The sequence below is a fragment of the Sceloporus undulatus genome, chromosome 3 (genome assembly GCF_019175285.1).
Source record: "Sceloporus undulatus isolate JIND9_A2432 ecotype Alabama chromosome 3, SceUnd_v1.1, whole genome shotgun sequence".
Taxonomy (NCBI): domain Eukaryota; kingdom Metazoa; phylum Chordata; class Lepidosauria; order Squamata; family Phrynosomatidae; genus Sceloporus; species Sceloporus undulatus.
In genome coordinates, this window is record NC_056524.1 from 71642090 (window position 1) to 71659920 (window position 17831).

General features: G+C 39.2%; 1 protein-coding gene across 1 annotated transcript in view; it reads left to right on the forward strand.

The window, feature by feature from the left end:
* The window catches only part of ABCG1 (ATP binding cassette subfamily G member 1), a 54433-nt gene extending 39165 nt beyond the window's left edge, over positions 1-15268 (forward strand). Inside the window, 10 exon segments of the mRNA XM_042460094.1 lie at positions 2605-2719; positions 4197-4345; positions 5929-5950; positions 5953-6026; positions 7534-7628; positions 7630-7715; positions 9448-9548; positions 11274-11432; positions 12050-12168; positions 13417-15268. Coding sequence (XP_042316028.1) covers positions 2605-2719; positions 4197-4345; positions 5929-5950; positions 5953-6026; positions 7534-7628; positions 7630-7715; positions 9448-9548; positions 11274-11432; positions 12050-12168; positions 13417-13645 — 1149 coding nt within the window. The 3' untranslated portion in view covers positions 13646-15268.
* The last annotated feature ends 2563 nt before the right edge of the window (positions 15269-17831 follow it).

A 17831-nucleotide genomic window follows, 5' to 3' on the forward strand; every position in this document is an offset into this window, starting at 1 on the left:
CATAGACATGTATTTTAAAAAAAGCTTTGCAAAAGGCCTTGTAACATTTTCACTAAGATGACAAATGTGGGGCATTTCAATCTTCAGTAGTATAGTCCAGAGTTTAGGAGTGGTCACAGAATATTGCTATCAGAACATGTTGCTTCACCTCTTCAGGCACTCAACCACAATCTTCTCCATGGACTTTGCTACCTTAGGTCTTGTTTGAAATTATCTGCCTATCAAATAATATTTTCATATGATAACTATGAATGATATCCTACATTATCCTTGCAGAGTAATGCTCCACCAGTGCAGTTCCACAGGGTTATCCCTCTGCCCCCCCAGCCCTAGATGATTACTTGCTGGAGGTTGGAAACCATGATTGCTGGTGTTTTCTTGCAGCAGAAATGCAGCTCAATGCTTCTTGCACACCCATGACCTTCCCAGCTCCTAAATGACGATAGGGGCATACTCCACCAGCACATAGACGTTGGCTTCCCTGAAGTCATTGTATGAGGAGGTAGTGAATATCTCCTTCTGTAATGTCCTAGAAATGACATAGGTTAGTGTGTGCCAGTTATTCCAACATGCACTACTGACAGGATTCTGACCCTTATGTGTCAGGGAAAAGAGGGCAGTGGGCTAACCTGTTTGCTTCTGTGATGTGCACGCTGACTGTTCCTAGGGATGTATTCAAAGGAAGAATCTAATGCATTAGCCACAGCCTCCCAGAGATGATTTCTAGGATTATGGGATTATGGCAGCACATTCTTCCACCTTCACAAGCACAAAAATGCTTCTAAGAACACATCCCAAACAGTGGGCAGTTTGTACTCCTGCCATGATGATCTAATTCAAGTTTGTCTTCAGGTATCTGTGTGCACAGTTAAATCCCTTCATTACTAAAGTCCTCCAGGAAAGAGGGAATGCTTCAGAGCAGAGTACTAGGAACGGGGTTTAACCTATCCCTATCTGCCAAATTCTGCACCCTACATCATCACCTCTATCTGAATAAACACATTTGAAACAATTCAGGGGAAAAAGCAGCATGCTCATGGAATGGATTAACACTCACCTACCCACCTACACTATTTCACCCTAAATCAATCCCTCATCAAGTTACCCCCTTTTAAAGCAATGATTAGAGGGTTAGTGAAATGTATTCCACATATAATATTTAATTAGCTCTTAAGCAAAAAGGACTCTATTCTACAGAAAACATTTTAGATGTCTCAATCAGCGTGGGTGTCACCTGTCCATATGAAAAGATATTCTGATGTCTGAATAGTTTCACAGAAACCATTCCCAATAAAAATGAAATGTGTCAGCAGTGAACAGGTGGGAAGAACTGAGCTATGAAGTTGCAGAGCACTCAGCAACATCACAATGGATTGAAACACTAATGGGGTTCCAGGAACTGGTGAGAGGAACAGTAGGTTCAGTGGCAGGTAGGGCTTGTATCTGACAGTGTTGTTCCACTAGTACAAATAACACTGAGCTTGTGGACTCTGCCCAAGAAGAAGAATCCAGTTTCCAATTGCACAAACAGTAGCACAATTCAGTGGCATAAATAGTAACAGGGTTTTGGGCCAGAAGAACAGGCTGGATGATTGGAAAAACACTTAAAAGCACTGTTTTGCTTTAACAATGTTAACACTGGATTTAGACTGATTTGTGTATGCTTAGTTAGACAGACAGATAGTTGGTTGTAGGTTGTTAGGATAGGTTTAAACTAAGTTTAGTCTTGATACTTGGACAATACTTAACTAAGGTCCGTTCCACACAGGTAGCCTAGTATGTGCTCGGCACGTACTAGGGTTAGGAAGGGGCGTCCTTTCCGGATGCCCCTAATCCTAGTACGCGCCGAGCGCATACAAAATGGTGGCACCCATTCTACATGGGCGCTACCATTTTGACGTTGTGGATGCTTAGCATCCGCACATCGCACAGCGGAAATGATGCCGCGAGTGCACCATTGGTGACTTGCTGCATCATTTCCGTGCCACAAAAAGAACCCGCTTTTTGCGGGTTCTTTTTGCTGCGTCTGGGAATCACGCAGTTTGTCTGCTGCGGTTCCCAGACACAGCAATGAGCAGCGCCGGCAGAGCACCCTTTTTGGGCGCTCTGTAAAGCGCCTAAAACATGAGATCAAACAGTTGTCAAGCATTTTTCAGATGTTCAAGCTATATCCTGACAACGCTTATCCCTGAGAAAGTGCTTTGAATTTTCTGACAGCATTTTGAGAGCCAGCACGGTATAGTGGTTTGAATGTTGGACTGTGATTCTGGAAACCAGGGTTTGAATCCCCACTCAGCCACTGGGTGACCTTAGGTAGGTCACATTCTCTTAGCTTCAGAAGGGGGCAAAGGCCCCTCTGAACAAATCTTGCCAAGAAACCCCTTTGTTAGGTTCACTTTAGGATCAAGATAAGTCAGAAACAACTTGAAGGCACACAACAAAAACAACAATCTGGCAGATTTATCCATTTTGCTGTATTCTCTGGTTATATATTTTAGCAAGCAATCATGGTACTGTTCCCTTTAGAAGCAGTTCTCTGGATTGGATTACACTGCATAATTCTGAAACCAGTATTCATTGTTTTCTTCTTCTTCTTCATTTCAGCTCTATGTTTTGAGCCAAGGGCAGTGCATTTACCGTGGGAAGGTGTTAAATCTCGTCCCCTACTTGAGAGATTTGAGTTTAAATTGTCCAACATACCACAATCCAGCAGATTTTGGTGAGCAAAATGGAAGAGTTTCTGCACTCAGAAGTACTTGTTTTTCCCTGCAAATTCAACATGAAGTGTGTGTATGTGTGTAAAATAAGATTCTTATTTCTTGGTTGTTTTCACCCTCTAGTGGTACACAAGAGTACTGAAACCCTGTGCTTTATTAATAAAAGTTCATTGACATAAGCATTTGTGCAAGTGAAACTCCTCCTCCGCATCACATACAGAATTGCACTATTGAAATAGATTGTATTTGCTGAAATTCTTTATTTTCTGCCACTCTTAAAAATAGAGAAGGCTGATCTCATTTCAGTCTTGCATCCTTAATTGCTAAACACTTTACTTTGATTTTCTCTCTCTCTCATTCATTCATTCATTCTCTCTCTCTCTCTCTGGTCTGAAACAGACAGGCCAAATAAAGTTCTTTCTGGGTGCTTGGGGGCATGGTGTTCAAATGATGCATGCCCCTAAACCACCTGGAAATTGAGTTGCTCCGAGACCACCTAAGGCAATTCAAAGCCAGCCCAAAAAGGACCAGCAACAATTTGCTCCTGACAGCAGCCTGTTTGGGACCACGGCATCGACTGGCTTTGGGACCGCAGTGTCCAGTCGCCATGGTCCCAGAGTGATTGGGGCCAGAACGGCCTCTGGCCACTCCTTTTTCCCCATGTGCTTGACCCTCACCCCTCTCTCTCTGGGCATGTTTCCATATAACATTATTACTGAATTTGTAAAATAATTACAGATTATTTATGAGGTGTGCAGTCTATAGCTTGCTTTTCTGTAAAGGCAGGTACTACAAATGTTTTCTAGTCCTTTATCATGATCATAGAGTCATAGAATCGTAAAGTTGGAAGAGACCACAAGGGCCATCCAGTCCAATCCCCTGCCATGCAGGAACTCTCAATCAAAGCATCCCTGACAGATGACCATCCACTGAGATGATCACTGAGTTGTCTCATTTATTAGACTGCACTGACTGGAATGTGCCCAAAAATGTTGTAATTACACAATGCAGTTTATATAATAACTTTAATCTCTAATATAGAATAAATTTTCTCGACTCCCAGATTGCAGTGGAATTTAAGCCTTATCTATAGTCATATGAATTCTCTGGTGTTTCTAGTCTAGAACTCATTTCCTCAAAATATGGAGAAGTAAGAAAGCTAAAGCTGTCTTTTGTATTTTGGCAATGTGTTTAATATATGTTTTCCCTCTATCTGCCTATGTGTGGGATAGTGGCCAGAGTGTCAGACTGGGAGAGCTAAGTATTAATGCTCCAGGTTCAAGTTGGTACTTATATATGAAATCCACTGGGTAAACTTCAAATTAGTCACTATTCTTCTGTCAGCCTGACCAACTTCACAGAGAGGAGGAGATCCATGTACATCATTCTGACATCACTGGAGAGAAGGCGGGATAGAAAGGTAACTAATAAATGTAGTCCATTTAGTGATGTGTTAAATAATTTCCTTTTTTTATTTAGTGATGGAGGTAGCCTCTGGGGAGTACGGGGACCAAAACAGTCGACTTGTAAGAGCTGTCCAAGAGGGAAAGTGTGATGCAGATTACAAGAGAGACTCTGGGGGAGAAAGTGAACTTAACCCCTTCCTATGGCACAGACCATCTGAGGAGGTAAATCGGTTAAAAGCTTTTACTGAAATGAGAGATTGGTTCAGAAAAGTTGCTTAAGCTACTGTCCTCTGCAGTCCACTGATTTTAACCCAAAATAACAGGAAAAATAATTTTGTGTATCATAAGAATAAAATAGGTTAAACAAGCACACCAGGATTTTGAGAGTTATAGCCTACATTGAAATAGGAAATGCCTTAAACCTAAATAAAATGTAAAGGAATTCACTTTGACAACTTATTGTTTGGTATTTGTGTCTTATAAGAAATCTAGAAGACATAAGATTTGAGAAGATTTCTAAAAGAATCTGTCCAAATTCACAATGAAATATGAAAGTTAGAGGAAATGAAAATTAACATCTAAAATTCTGCTGAGTTTTGAGATCATCTGATATTTTTCTTAAAATCAAAAGGGTTGTAAATGTATGCTTCTCATCTAAGACAGGGCCCAGACTGACTAAATATGTACTCTTTCATACAAGGAACTATTAATTTCTGGAATTCATTCCAGAAGGTATCATGGTAGGCTTTGTGTTAAGTGTTGTAAAAGGGTTAATTAGATTGATTCATTGACCTGGTACATACCTTCCATGTTGTCCGGGCTGGTGGTGGCGTTTTTTCCTCTGCAGGGAAGCCACAGCCACCAAACCGCGCAGCTTCCCTGCAGAGGAAAAAGAACCTGCAAAAAGTGGGTTCTTTTAAAGTCACAGGGGTGGCGTAACAAGTGTGCCACTGGTGCACTGGTTACATAAGTGCCACACGGCAATGTGCGAACACCACAGAGTGCTTACATAACAATGGCGTGTATACAGGGTTCCGCCATTGTTACGGCACTGCACCAAACTAGGGTTAGGGACCATGCAGTTGCTGCGCAGTCCCTTAACCCTAGTACAGCGCCAGCATGGCGCATTAGTGCTGTCTGTACTGCACCATAGATAAGTCTGTCAGTGATTGTTAGCAATGATAGCTAAATGGTTCACAGGCAAGACTACCTCTGAGAGCTGCTTTGCTTGGAAAGAGTGAAACTGACAGATGGAGGTATTGCTATTTGTGTGTTGGATGGCTTGTTGGTAACAGATAGGAAAAGCCCCCCCTTTGGGTCTTTTACTAGCAGAATGGAATCCCCTGGCAAGTATGGCCATAACCATGCTATTCGGGAAATTCTGGGAGTTGCAGGCTAAAAAAGGAATTTTCTCAAGGTTCTCTGTTGGAAACAGGATGTCGGACTAGATAGACCTTCAGGTCACTGGACAGGGCTCTTCTTTATTCCTTAGAACTTTTGAGTGGGCTCTTCTTCCCAGATAAGGGTTGGATCCATATGAAGTTTGTTGTAATGTTGGTCACTGAAATGAGTGGGACAAATCAACTGTGTCTTAAGACTGATAGATTCAGTAGGAACTAACCAACTAAGTAATTCAGTCCGATTTTTGTGAATGTGCTATGTTGTGAATCTGTGACCAACTGGGACATTGATCAGTGCTGAGAAATACATGTGCCCAACCTTACATTTACTGGTACTTCTGCAGCAATTTAAAGAACAAAGACCATGTAGCATTTAATTTCATTTTCATTTGTATTTTTCATCAGGATTCTTCATCCACAGAAGGGTGTCAAGCTTCTCAGCGAGCTGCCTTACACAGTTTTGCATTCTGTTTAAAAGAACATTCTCACCATATGAGGGATTCATAAGTTGGTGTCTTAATACTTAAAATATCCAAAAGTGCTTTAATGTGAAACTTCCAAACATAAGCCAATCATCCATGTACATACCCAGAGGAAGAAAATCTATTGAACATCACATAATTTGAGCAAAATGCCAATTAGATATTGTGAAAGTAAACAGAAAGATGGTTGCGCTTGTTAGTGCCACTGCTCCTATTTTATTTCCATTTTCCCTCTCTTGGAGGGCTTCCTCTTCCCATTACTTCTCTGTCCATTACGCTCATGTATCTTGCTCTTGTCCTCAGTCCTATTCAGATATAACCCAGGCTGAAGGGAGGAGCTGCAAATTAAATTATTAAACGTTGGTGATGCTACAAGATCTTTAAAACAATCTTAAACCAGACTTCAAAGGAGGGACAGGTTGCACCCAGGCCTTTAGATGTGGTTAAAGTGCAACTCCAGGGGTGGCGATAGCCAACAGCAAGGAATGCTTCAAGTTGCAATCCAGCAAATTCTGAGGGGGTCCCAGCCTGCTTAAAGGCTCTTAAAACTTTGTGTGAATAATGAAGGTTTTTATCTGACAATGCAATGGCCATTATGCAAAGGTATCTTAGACTCTCTGGAAAAGATGGAGCTTGGAAAGTTACTTTTAAAAATATAATTCCCAGAATCACAGCCAGCAAGACCACTGACATGGTGGTTTCGTGATTCTGGAGGTTGCCCAGTTTTACAGGAGGACACCCCACAACCCCTGTCACATTTGGCTGCATCCTGTCCCTGGGCCAATATTTGTGAGATCTGCATAATTCCATTTTGAGCTTTGCTTTTTGGATGTTTCTTCATATACTACTGCGAATATAGAAGAGGAAAATAGTTTTAATTTTTTTAATTGATCTTTTAAAACACAGCACAAATAAGTCTAGAAGGTTCAGGTATAAAAAATTATACCCCCCCCCAATAACTCCCCAGTAATAAAAAAAAATGTTGTTGTTTATTGTTGTTGTTGTTGCTGCTGTTGCTGTGTGCCATCATATGAATGAGAAGTACCAAAAGATCCTGATATTAGCAGCACTGCTCTGGTTTTGTAAACTTAGGACTGTGGCTTGCTTTTTTAAGTAGTGAACATTTATTGCATTATAAAGTTTGTTATCCAGCATACAGATGTTCTATCATACCTACCACCAAATGGCCATTTATCCATGGATTCAACTACCCACAGCTTGAAAATATTTTATATATATATATTCAAAAAAGCAAACCTAATTTTGCAATTTTATATAAGGGATAACACCATGTATTTAAACCACCACTCCCTTCTCCTTCTGTGTCGGTCTAGATTGTAAGCCTGAGGGCAGGGAACCGTCCAATTAAAAAGATTGTATTACAGCGCTGTGTAAATTTACAGCGCTTATAAATAAAGGTTAATAATAAAAAAAACAACAACAACAACAACAACAAACAACACAGTGGATAGCAAGGGCCCACTGTAAATGCATGTTGCAACACTAACACAATCTGTCTGCCTTCTACCAGGTCCTAACACATCTACGGATTACATCACACATTGGAATGGGACTTCTCATAGGACTACTGTATCTAGGAATTGGAATGAAGCAAAGAAGGTCCTCAGCATTCGGGCTTCCTCTTTTTCCCCATGCTGTTTCTTAGTTTTGCTGCTCTCATGCCAACAGTCCTTACATGGGAGTATGATGGTGCTATTATTATTATTATTAACCTTTATTTTATAAAGCGCTGTAAGTTTACACAGCGCTGTACATAAATTTTATATATATTTTTTTTAGTCAGACGGTTCCCTGCCCTCAGGCTTACAATCTAAAAGACACGACACAAAGGGAGAAGGGAGTGGTGGTGGGGAATAGGATCAGGTGCTAGTCTACAATCTATAGAGAAGGTAGCTTAAATGACATCAACATTTCTCGGACATAATTAATCATAGGGTTTGATGCTGTTAAATATGTAAGATCTGCCAGTGACTCAGTACACTTGGCTGCCATCCTTGGAGTACTTAAATTAATATATTATATTATATTATATATATTAATTAACAGGACAAGCAAAAGTAAAGATTGTTTTTATGGGTTTTTTTGGGCTATGTGGCCATGTTCTATAAGAGTTTATTCCTATGTTGTGCCAGCATCTGTGGCTGGCATCTTCAGAGAAAGAGAAGATGCCAGCCACAGATGCTGGCGAAACACAGGAATAAACCTTAAGAACAGGGCACATAGCCCGAAAACACCACAAAAACTACGGAGGCCGGCCATGAAAGCCTTCGACTTCACATTCAAAATTAAAGATTATTACTGCACTGCTTTACTCATCCTCCTTCAAGATTCTCTGGTAGAATAGTGTCTAAATTCAAGCCCCACCAATTGTTATAACCCAAAGCTAAACTATATTACATACTTTGCAATTCTACGTTTCCACCACCTATTTGGTTATAGATTGACAGGGTATCAATATAGTTCTGGAGGATGAAGGATCAGACCTTGGAAAAAGTACCTTGATAGTGCACAATTCCTAGCATTCTGTTTTATGCTGAGGTTGTAAGAGTTACATTTAGGACTAACTCACAGAATCCTCTATTTTTTTTAAATATAAAAAGAAAATCACTTTAACAAGCTTGGCTAGTAACAGATTATTCACTCTCACACACATAGGTCCACCTTTTGAGGAAAACATATGTCTTGTTTTTCCTGTTAAGGAAAACACAGTTACAATAGTACATATATGTAAAATTATTTACACAGGGTGACACTGTAGCTAGATGTTGGAAAGTAAGGAAAGGAGTGTTAAAGTGGATTGGCTAAATAGAAGCAAGATTCTGCAAGAGTAAGTGGAAGACCCCAAAAGATGCAAAGCTTCAGTAGAAGCAGACAGATCTACTAGTAACCAGACTGGGCAGCATCCTATCTATACCTGGATGCAAATATGGGCAGCACTTTTAGGATAGGAAGAGAAGGAGCTACCATACTCTGTAACTGAGGGTCCAAACAGATAGGCCATGCCTTTGGAGGTATACTGTTTACATGATGCATGCATCCTAAAAGGCCGGAAGCCACGCTAAAGCACAGCTTTGGAGGAGCTTCTGGACTCTTAAGATGCGTGTGATATTTAAACAGCATACCTCCAGAGTGACCCAAAGCAGCTTTATTTCGGGACCTGAGTGAGCAGAGGAATATATGTACATGTCTTGTACATATCCACTGTCCTCTGGATAGACCTAAATTTGGGTAATTTTTCTGTCTGATGAGATGACCCAGGGAGCACTTTCTCTTAGTGCACCCTCCTGCCAGCCAGAAATAAACGTCAACACTCGCCTTACCCCCATCTGTCACTTTTAAGGTAATATAATGTGTAATTTCAATCAACTTGTCTCTGTTCTAATGTACTTAATCCCCCTCTCTACCTTACTGTTCAACATAGTTCCTCTCGAGATGGGTGTATTTCTTAGAGAGCATCTGAATTACTGGTACAGTCTGAAGGCTTACTACTTGGCTAAAACCATGGCTGATGTCCCTTTTCAGGTAAATATAATTGTGTATTTCACACTATATGTTGCAGTACAAAGTAAATATTAGTACTTCTGAAATGCATTTTTTCTGATGTGTAATGTAATATGTATATAAGTTTATGATGGATTCTTTTACTGTGAATATTGTATATTTTGATAAGCCACACAGCCAAATCATTATTTTCAGCCTGTAGAAAAGTAGGACAATAACTGTGGACTACGCTTTATATAGATTGACTCATTTGTGGAAGTTCAAACCAACATTTGAACCACTGATGAAGATTAGTTGTTGAAACTCGTTTGACTGTAATGGTGGACTGTAATTAACCAATGGCTTTTATTCCTTCCTATCAAGCTTCCTACTACATTCATTTGTCTTCTGAAGGACCCTTATACCATTTGGAACTGCTACACCTTTGGCCTTCAAGAAGATGGTTGCATTTCTAGGGACTTTGGTTCACACACACACACACACACACACACACACACACACATATATATGATTGTATTCTTTGGCTGATTTAAGAGTTTTTTTAACAATATATATATATATATATATATATATATATATATATATGTTTCTCTAGGGTAGGGGACTGGAGATTTTGAAAAGGGGATTTTGAATCTTAAATCATTGAGAAGCACAGTATTATGAATCCTTCTACATATCTATATGCTTAATAATTATTTCACAATATTCTCTGTAAAAGAGTAGGGTTATGCTGATACTTCACTTGACTAATTTTGTGAGGCAAAATAAACTTAACCACATCTAGGACATAAGTAAGAGGGAATAAAATACATGATAGAATCATACAGTTGGCAGGGCATTTAGTTCGATTCCCCTGACATGTACTTCCTATAGATGGCCCTACAACCTCTGTTTAAAGACCTGCAAAGAAAGCAAGTTCTCCACCCTCCGAGGCATTCTATTTCATTCTTGAACAGCTCTTATAGTAATTTGGTCTTCCAGTTTGAATTCATTGGTTCTCATTCTAGTCTCTGGAGCAGCAGAAAACAAATTTGCTCCACCTTATGCATGACATCCCTTAAAAAAATTTTTTTTTAAAAAAATGGCTACCATGTCACCTCTCATTCTTCAGTTCTCCAAGCTAAATGTATCCAGCTCTGTAAGGTCTTCCTCATAGGGCTTAGTTTCCAGACCTCTTACCATCTTGGTCATATTCCTCTGGACAAATACCAGCTACTTAGTGTCCTTCTTGGAGTATTCCAGGTGACATCTGACCAGAGCAGAATTCCAAATACTTTGATTCACCAGCTACATATACAGCCCCATTTCAGAGGCATTCCCTGAGCACATCCAAAGGTATCTGCCTGAGCTTCAAAAGCTAATTTTGGCAACTCTCAGAATCCCTCAGACCCCTAAAAGTAACATCTCCAGGCTCTGATTCCGCCCATATAAGTGCTACCATCTATGAAATGGTTGCATTTTGGAGCAAAATTAAAGGGTAGTCATTGATTCACAGGAAGATGTTTCTGAACCTTGTTAGAAGTTATATTTCCAAAACAGCAGACCAGGCTTAACTGTTAAGGTGTAAAAAAATAATAATACTATCTCTATTCTTATTTATCACTGGATAGAAAAGGGAAAGATGGCATCTAGCTAAGATACCAAATAACTGATATCCACAACCCACACCGAAACAGAAAAAAATGTAACATTTTAGTTTTGATGTAAATATCATCCCATTCATTAAAACCTAATTCTGCCTTGCAGGTTATGTTTCCTGTAGCTTATTGCAGTATTGTATATTGGATGACAGCACAGCCCTCCGATGCATTACGCTTTGTCCTGTTTGCAGCACTGGGGACCATGACTTCACTTGTAGCTCAGTCGTTGGGACTTCTGATTGGGGCAGCATCAACCTCTCTCCAGGTTTTTACTCTTGTTTTGTGGGATTTTATACACCTTCTGTTTCTTTTGGGTTTCCTTTAAGGTAACTTGCTATTGGGCATGGCTCTTCCATAAGGATGGGTGAACCAGTCACCTCAGATAGCAAAGCTGGCACTGGAGCTAGGTATTATTTAAATAAGTGGCTCTGTCAGTAGAACAGCTGCTACTACTTCCTTGTCAAGTATAGGTAGGGGTACAATTGCTATTGTGGCACTGTCTGTCCGCAGTCCCTGCCCCCTCCCTCCTTCCTTCTCCTCCTTTTCTAATGTCAAAAAGAGAGGACATGTAGCAGCAGATACAACTGCCTTCTCTCCAGCTTGGCACATCAGGACAGGGCTGGCCAGCCCTACAACACGTTGCATATGGGACTGCCCCACATGAAGTATGTAGGAGTCGTGTTTCTTTTTCTGAATTCCATACCCAACATGATTTGGCTTGCATTGCCCCTGCTTGCCATGTCTCATCATGCTAGATATTATCCAGTACACACAGCTAGCACTGAAAAATCTCTGAATAAGGATAGTTGTGACAAAAAATCTGGGCCATGTTTTTACTCTTCTTTTCCACCTTTTCTTCCCCCCCCCCTTTTTTTTTTAAAGGTGGCAACATTTGTAGGTCCTGTCACAGCCATCCCAGTTCTGCTCTTCTCAGGATTCTTTGTGAGCTTTGATACCATTCCAGCATACCTCCAGTGGATGTCCTACATCTCTTATGTCAGGTAAATTTGAAGGATGCCAGTAGATCCTCTGGATTTTCTTAAGTATTAGTACTTTGCAGATAGGAAGTATATTTTCAAAAGGGAACGATGGAAAATATTTATAGATTTAGTTTATACAGACCACCTATACCTGAACTGGTTTGATCAAGGAGATGATCTATTGGGCTAGGATCAAAGATCCTTGAATATACTGTAACTCAGCACAGATTACTAGAGTGACATTATCTTTGCTTGTTTTCAAAGTACTGTATATTAGTCTGCTGACAGAGTTGTTGAAGCTCTATAGAGATCAGTAATAACATTCCAATTTGTAGATCTTTCTACAATGTATAGATCTTCCTGGAATTTAGTCCTGTCACTCTTCTCCCCAGTAGGTAGTTGGTATTGACAAAGTGGAAAACATTGCCCATCTGTTTGATGCATTCATACATAGCCATGATTTAGCAAGCATGCTGATTTTCTATGGAACCATTTATGGAACCACACAGTACTTGTGTACGCCTAGCAAAACAATCAATTCATTGATGCCTGCATATGTATGCAGATTGTAGATCATTTTCATCGAACTGTGGTATTTAATATTTATATAGGTTTTTGTTCTCATAATGCAGCATCTTAGCTGTCTCTTCTTGACTGTTTGCTAATATGCTCCCTAACACATAGTTATTTCCCAATTTATTTTTATAAAGGGTCCATAATTACCGTAGGTTAACCAGATGTTATGATTTGCCCAAAGTTCCATATGATATTTAATAAAGGAACAAGGTTTCAAAACTGGTACTGTGTTCTTGTTATACAAAAGATAACAGCCATAAATAGAAATTAATGCTACTGGTACTATTATGGAACCTGATAAATACAATTTACAAAATACTCAACTCCTTAAACCAGGGCTAGGAAAAGTGTATCCCCTGAACACTACTTTTGTGGGCCCCAAAGCTCCCAGAAGCTTCCCAGAATTTACATTTAATCTTTTTTTATCCCCATCACTCATCCAACTCCTAAACACTTCATGCACCTGTAAATTGGGTGAAAATTGTGACCAGAAGTGCCATGATGTCACTTTCAGTGTGCCTGGGTGTGTTGGTGCAGCCTATAGGGACTGGGAGGGGGAAATTGGCTTTTATTTCCATGGAGTTGATCACCCCTGCCTTAAGCAATAATTCGTTCATTTACTTTTGCTGAAAATACTTGCAGTTTTGGAACAGAATATATGTACTTTATCCAGTAAACTCTTCTTCCTCTCAGGTATGGATTTGAAGGTGTCATTCTTTCCATCTATGGTTTGGATCGAGAGGATCTTCATTGTGACAAAGATGATACTTGCCATTTCCAAAAATCAAAAGCTATTCTTAAAGAACTGGATGTAGAAAATGCTAAACTTTATTTGGATTTTATTGTGCTTGGAATTTTCTTCATCTCCTTACGCCTCATTGCCTACTTTGTTCTCAGATACAAAATTCGAGCAGAGAGGTAGAGATAAAGCTAATGCAACAACATGCAGTTGTGGACTGTTTTTATTTGTCTGATTGTGACAGACAAATCTTCTGTGCCCACGTGCAAATGATATTGTGATCTAGTCTCTAGAAAACCATGTCATACTGGACTAGCAGATGCATAGGCACAGTTCTGGTTGGGTTAGGTCATATCTGAGTTATACTTTCTAGCTTTATATGAGAAGAAAATGAAGATGGGAATGTTGTTTCACATCTAAAAAATACTGGTACCAATTACAGAAACTTTCTCTTATGGAAATTGATTCTTGTAAGCTTGCTGTCGTAAAAACAGCTAGAGAATTTTTGTCTATGTTTCATTGACTAAGACCTGGAAATGTGGTGGAATGCAGGATCATCTCTTCCTAGATCATCAAGACTTCATCTTTGCAAATTTCCTACATTTTTGCAAGTCTTTTTCCCCACAAGAAACACCCTGTGGAAGAAGAAGTCTTCAAGTTATCCATGTTGTCTCTCTGAAGTGAATAGATACATGGGGTGGAGTTGGAGGTTGGGAAATGGCTAGAAGTAATTTGATACTTGTTGATTTCCTTTATATACAGAACTCTGGTGCTTTATACTCATGAGCTGGTCTCACATCCCCAAATTGTAATCTTAGAATAAAATGTCAAATTCCTAAGTACAGTAGATGCTCTAAAAGAATTTTAAAGAGTAAGAGATGTATCTGTAAACTGGTCATAATTAGAATTCTGCCTTTATGATACCCTTTCAATTCAGTTATTATCCATATTAACTACCTCCCATGAATGCAGAAGCTAAGAACTTCAGTGCTGGTTGTCAGACACAGCCAAAACAAAATAGAATCGGATCTTAAAGCCTGTTTGAATGTTTTAAAATAACACAGAGTCTGATAGGGCTGTCCATGAGTTGATGTTATTGAATGCATATATACTTCTAAAAAGTCTCAGTGGTGAATATGCAGTTCTTCCAGTCTTGGCAAAATTGGTGTGGACTGTAAATACCAAAGCATGTCACTTCTGTTTTTTATCAGTCTGCCTGACAGACATTTCTCAAAACACTGTTTGGTGCACTGATATCACAAGCCTGTGAATAACTAACTGGCCCATTCAAATGAAGGTAATATATCTTCTGCCTTTCTCTGTGGCAGATTGTAACCAATTGTTCCAAATAATTAACCATTTTTGTAAACCAGTTAACATCTTATTTGTCCTCCAAATTAAGCTACACTTGTAAAATTGATCCTAAAGGACTGTAATGTTACTGTGTCCTCATTTCAGCAAATCCAAAGATCTTCCATATTAATTTGTGTTGTCATTGTGGCTTGCTACAACAGTCTAACTAAAATCTTTGTCTTGAAAGCTAACATTGTAAAAAGAAGTACAGCATTCAAGGCCTGGATGTTTAGCTCAATCCAGTATTTTCAGGTTGGGACAGTATGTTAAGTTCACTTCCAATTCATGTAAGCTTTCTTTCTGATTACCAGAAGCTTTGTTACAGCTGCACATTTATTATTAAATGTTTAGGTGGGGGAGGGGGAAATTGGACCATAGTGTGGTAGATGCTGAGATACTCTTTTTGTGTGTGCAATCTAGCAAGAGACATCATTAAAGAGTCTATTTTTAGCATTCAAAAATTTATCACTATTAACCTCAAACTGTTAGAGTTCAATCAGGGGTGATTCCCCCCCCCCCAAGAAGCTAAAGTATTGAAGGTGAGTCACACTCTTTTCTTAGAGACATATAACATATCTTAACTCAGCTTGAATTGTTTTGTGAAATCCTTTATATTGCTGGGAATAATGAAATGTTACATGCTTTTTATATTCTTGGAGTCCGCACAGTGGTTAAATGCTGGTATTGCAACCACCCACAGCCACAAGGTTGTGAGTTCAATCCTGCAGGGGTTCAGGGTCTACTCAGTCTTCCATCCTTTCATGGGTTGGTAAAATGAGTACCCAGCTTGTTGGGGATCAGTTGGCTTACACATTGTAAACCGCAAAGGAAGTGCTAGTTCACTGATAAGCAGTATAGAAATGTACTTGCTATCGCTGGTGGCAATGTATTCTGAGCACACTTTAAACAACTAGCCTTTTTTAAAATCCAGTTGAGTTGGATATCCTCAAATCTAATCTTATAAATAAAAATAAATGTTTTTTTTTAAAGAAACGTCAATAAATTGATCATCCACCTCAAATTTTTGTAAATGGACCAGATTATTGAAGGAACTAGAAGAACAATGGCAATAGAGTTTTGATATTGGATGTACTGTAGTTTATCATTTATCAAAGCTGTAAGTGCTTTGAGTATAGAATAATACTGGTATAAACGTAAATCTGTTAGATTTGGACAGAGGAGTATTCAAACTGTAGACTGTTCTTACCCAAATCCAACTTCAACAACAGGTCTGGTGAAAAATAGAACTGGTACACAACAGTATGTTTTTGGAAGAAAATGTGAAAATGTAGAAACTTCTAGAAGACTTTTTAACAGAAAAACATAAAACAGACATAGGGAAGGAAGAATACAATAACCCCACCATCTTTCCCTTCTCCTTTTGTGTCATGTCTTTTTAGATTGTAAGCCCGGGGGCAGGGAACCGTCAAATTAAAAAGATTGTATGTACAGCGCTGTGTAAATTTACAGCGCAACTATAGCCCCATACAGATAGGCCAAAATAAAGCTGCTTCAGGTCACTTTGAAGATATGCTATTTAAATGATGCATGAATCCTAAGAGTCCGGAAGCCGTCCAAAGCCACTATCCAGTCCTAAGGACTGGAGCGCAGCTTTTGTGCAGCTTCCGGACTCTTAGGAAGTATGCATCATTTAAACAACGTACCTGCAAAAGTGACCCGAAGCAGCTTTATTTTGGCCTGTCTGTATGGGGCCTGTGTTTCTCTAGTGTCAAGACGTCCTGATGAAGAGAATCCTGGGCTGATGAGAATCTGCAGTTTGGGGCACATTTTTGACAAAGGTCACACATGGTTTTTGTGCAGAAGGTCCTGAAGAGGAGTGCTGTTTCTATGAGTATTTTGTGTAGAATAACTCACAAACTGCAGAGATCTCAAAAACTGCAAAAAAGAGTATTACTAAAATTATGTGTCGGTTTCTTCAAGAATCAAATTAATGAAGAACTGCATCCCTAAATAGACACCCAAATGTTCTAGTTACCCTTCATGTCATTCTTCCAGTTTATCGATTTTGTGGGAGAAGGTTAGTGGCAGGACAGTCCCATTTTTTCAGCTTGTTCATCTGTTTAAACAGATATGATGTCTTGTAATAAATATCCCAAGGTTTTTCATAGATCCCACCCTTCATATATTGCCATAAAGAGGCAAAGGGCTAAATTTACCTACAGTACAGCAATAGAATGTGATGTAAGAGGCTATGGGCTTTTTGTTCGTTTTTTGTTTTTTCTGAAAAGGCTTCTTGTTTATGGAAACGTTTTACAAACACCTAATTAAAGGAAGGATCTGGGACATAATTCAGCAGCTACAGCTGCTGAGTTTCTTCTGTTTCTATCATTGGCATTGTGTGGGATCCCGTCCAGATCACACCAAGAATGATTGTAGAACTCGGTATTTCAATATATGATGTCTTATGCTTATACTTTGAAAAATGTGTTGTCCCACAAGGAAAGAGAATGTGATGTATAACCTTCCACTTGGTATTTGATGCTGTTAAGAGAGGCAAAACAAAATTGTCGAGCTTTTTCATCCTCTTGACCTGTTTTAGGAATGTATCAGCTCAGCTTAAGACTTACTATACAGTCACTTGTGCCTATATATGTATGTTTGTCAATCAGCTTGGCACCATTTGTTATTTCAATGACATAGCCTCAGGTACTGTAATTTTTTATGTATTTCAGATCCATAGTTCTGTATTAGTATTGCCACAATGCTTTGAAACTTGAGACCCTTTGAGTCTATTGGTAGAGCCTTGTCCTAAGAATCTACTGTAGACATTTGCTGACAAAAATACTGAGGTCATACTTCAGTGTCCCTGTCAATAAAATAAGTACAAGATACTGTTACCTCTTAATTTTATTAACTTTCATAACTCTGTTGATGAAAAGTTATTTATTGGCTGCCTTTTGATCCTGTGTGTTAATACAAAAAATGACAAATTAAGAGGCCAGGAAGAATAAGAAAAGGACTACCTTTCTGATGCAGGGAGTCAAAACAACCTTCT